The sequence below is a fragment of the Miniopterus natalensis genome, chromosome 2 (assembly GCF_054644295.1).
Source record: "Miniopterus natalensis isolate mMinNat1 chromosome 2, mMinNat1.hap1, whole genome shotgun sequence".
NCBI lineage: Eukaryota > Metazoa > Chordata > Mammalia > Chiroptera > Miniopteridae > Miniopterus > Miniopterus natalensis.
The window spans coordinates 96,067,530-96,071,302 of record NC_142082.1 but is presented as its reverse complement, the minus strand read 5'-3'; the positions used below and the strand labels follow the sequence as shown (position 1 = coordinate 96,071,302).

At 40.1% G+C, this 3,773-nt stretch overlaps 1 protein-coding gene across 1 annotated transcript; it reads right to left on the bottom strand.

Annotated features, from left to right (window-relative positions):
• Positions 1-427: 427 nt before the first annotated feature.
• GJB2 (gap junction protein beta 2) lies at positions 428-2,497 on the bottom strand. The gene has a single exon (XM_016203529.2). The coding sequence runs from the start codon at positions 2,495-2,497 to the stop codon at positions 1,817-1,819; it is 681 nt and encodes a 226-aa protein (XP_016059015.1). The 3' UTR covers positions 428-1,816.
• Positions 2,498-3,773: the final 1,276 nt, after the last annotated feature.

Below are 3,773 nucleotides of genomic sequence, written 5' to 3'. Positions count from 1 at the left end.
TACACAGAAGGACAATATTACAGAAAAGACATCTTATAGGATTTCTCTCACATCTTGGCCAACCTTCACCATGAATATCATTTTAAAGTGTCAGCTCCCATGATTCTAGGAGCCACATTGGTCATGTGAATCCAGTCCTGCATCCTCCAAGCTTCAAACCCAATCTGTACACCACACTGTGCATGTGTGTCAAAAACCTGTTGGGGTCAGCATAGTGTTGGGCACAAATCATCTTCTTTCTCCTTTCCTTGACAAGCTTTCCAGTGACAGAAGCTTTTCTATAACTGGGCAGGAGATCCAGATACCGTGGAAACTTACCCCTTTGGTGTCATGATGCTTAAAACATGAAACTCCTTATATAAATTGGCTATAGATGACATTAAAATGTGTTATTCTATTAAAAACTGTAATAAATTTTAAATAACTATTATATGAATTTATATTTTAATATTTTAAATGACATATCAGAAATTACAAAATTATTTTAGTTACAAGCATGTACTTAAAGCTATTATTTATTATTACAAAATATTTTTACAATGCTATTCTTGGCAAAAGAAAAATGTTTACCCTCATTGAAGAATGTTGAGTACAATTTTTTGGAAACCAGGTCAAGCATCATGATAATATTAAGGTTCATTGTGTCCTATAGAACTGCTAAATATTTATCTAAACCATAGTGTCTATTTTTTTTACAATGTCTATTAATTCTATTTTTACTTAAAAAATTGGAAGCTGAAGAGAAAAGCAAAGGAACTTTTGAAGATGAAACTCATTTTTTAATCACCAGAATTTAGAGTCCAGTCTTTCCACCTGTTCTTTAAAAATAGTAACTACCCCGCCCCATTTGGTTTTGTACTGTGACAACAAAGTAATCCCAAGCAACTTCTTTAAATCAGTCTTCCCACCCTTTACCAGTCATGGGAAAGGCAAATGTTGAAAGGGGAGTCAGGGTATCTTGAGCCAGCCTGTAGCTGGTGGCAGTTGGTGATACATTGTCTATGTTTCTCCTGCAAAATTACACCTAAAGTTGTGAAATGAGGCCATTGGCTGTCAAGCCATCACTAAGAACTTCTAGTCTGTTTCATGAGAGAGACGTCATAATGCTTTTGTGGACTACATACCACAGTTAATACAGTGGCCCTGCAAATTATTCATAACTGAGAGGCCACATTTTAAATTCAATGATAGTATTTAATTACACATCATTTACATATCACTATCTGAGCCTTTGAAATAGGAGGAACGTATAATGGTTTTCAGAATGTCTTGCAGATCAAAAGAATATATTTTCAAATGTTCACTTAAAAAAAAAAAGTATGACAGAGTTTGAAGCATTAGAGAACCTTGCCTATCATTAGAGACTAGAACTTCCAAAGTGAATAAAAGAACCAAGATTCTCTATGTTTATCTTTAATTCAGGGGAAAATGACAAAAGGAACCTTAAGAGGAGCAACCCATCCTTCTCAGTGTCCTCTTCAGGACCTGGCATTTCTCTCCTTTCCTCAAAGAAATAGAAACAAATGCTGATATTACCTTGCACCAATAACCCCTACCAGCACAGGGTTTCATTGTAACTAATTTGAGTAAAAGTCAATATAGGCATAGGATCAAGCCTTTGTTTTTTTAGCTGTAGGAGAGAAGAGTGCCCTTAGAGGCATTTGGAGTTCAACATGAGAGCTACAGGAGTTTCAAATGGATGTGTTTCAGATAAAAATCTTGACCTTGGGAAATGCTGGTGACTGGGCCTTGACAACTAAGCACTGGTTGCCTCATTCTTTTCCTGCTATCTTTTATCTAATATCTGGGTAATATTTTAAACTGGTTTTTTTGACTTTCCAGAACAATATCTGATTAGCAAATAACACAATTCAGTGACATTTAGCAGTATGCAAATTCCAGACACTGCAATCATGAACACTGTGAAGACAGTCTTTTCTGTGGGCCTGGAAACAAAGCAGTCCACTGTATTGGGACAAGGCCAGGCATTACATTTCACCAAACGCTGCATGGAGAACCCATCATACATGATGTAGAAGACGTACATGAAGACAGCTTCAAAGACAACCCGGAAGAAGATGCTGCTGGTGTAGGTCCACCACAGTGACCCTTCAATTCGGACCTTCTGGCTTTTGATTTCTTCGATGTTTTTATATTCACTCTTTATCTCTCCCTTAATGAACTTCCTTTTCTTCTCGTGCCTGTGGTAGGCCACATGCATGGCCACCAAGAGGGCCGGTGTGGACACGAAGATTAGCTGAAGGGCCCAGAGCCGGATGTGAGAGATGGGGAAGTAATGATCATAGCACACGTTTTTGCACCCAGGCTGCAGAGTGTTGCAGACAAAGTCAGCCTGTTCATCTCCCCACACTTCCTTTGCAGCTACAACCAGGATCATAATGCGAAAAATGAAGAGGACAGTGAGCCAGATCTTTCCAATACTGGTGGAGTGTTTATTGACACCCCCCAGAATAGTCTGCAAAGTGCTCCAATCCATCCTTTCTGGGTGGTTCGCACTGGAAAAGGCAAAATGAACACAACAGAGGAGTGACTCATCAGGACAGAATCTGGGAGAGTTCTCTGGGTAAGTAAGCACCCTTAAATCTCTTCCTGAGCAAACAGCAACTCTTACCGAACCTCACCCAAAAGGTGAAAACCAAACCAACTTAGTTTGCCATAGGATTAAAAGGATAGTTCCCAAACCACCTTGAACCTGTGCTTATGTGTTCTCCAAAAAGAGCAGCTGATGCTTATTCACCTGAGTAATTAGCCCAATCTTTAGCACATAATAAAAAAGTGCTCCTAACTTAGAGCCATAATTAGTGCTGATTGACCCCTCGGCAGATACTCCCTGGGCACCCGAAGAGCGGCTTTAACCATTCAAGTTGCACTTGCTGTTGACCTCACTGTATCAGTGGGACTGAGACTAGCCCTGCCAACCTTGCTGTAAAGGCCAACAGGCCATGTCTCCCTGCAGAGCCATTTTTTCTTAAACTATTTCAATGAATTGTCATGGACTTGGGATATAGCAGTGAAATGTTTGTTATCATTGGCAAAGTTGACATTTGAGGCACCACATGTTAAAATTTCACAAAGGGCCTCACTTCCTTTTTCTATATGAAAAAGAGCAGGTTGGAAACTTTTTGTCCGTGGAGAAAAGCCACTACACACATAGATTTTTGCAAATGTTTTGTGTATGGACTGGTGGTCCGCACCATCATGCTGAACTGAAGGCTGTTTAGATAAGTGTTGCAACTGTGCATCTTTATTGTGGGCTATGGTTTTAATTTACAAGTGTTTCTGAAGGGCACATTATGAAAAAATAACAGAATATTTAACTCAGCGATTTCCCAGTGACGCCCTACAGGGGGACGACTCTGTGTTGAATACTGAAGTGCAGAATCAAAGCTCACTGGAGTATGTATATCTTAATGAAAAGGGACTTGAAGACTGTGGATTAATCTGCCATGAGCCAGTGGCCTTCTCTTCACCCCAGGGAATGAACTGTCTTCATTTATTCACAGTTACACCTCATCAGCCCCTCTTCTAACAAGATTCCACTTCCCCACAATCCTGATGAGCAATCTGTTTTCCACCCCTTCTACGCTGGCAGTCAACCCTCCTTTGCTTACTTAAAAGTATAATGCTCTCATGTTGAGCAAGTTGTATCCTGTTTCCCCATGGACTTCCTAAGCAGGCTCATCAGTTAGCCTCATCTCAGGTGGGTCACCAAGGTCTGGTTGAAGCCATTCAATGCCACTTTGGTCGGATCA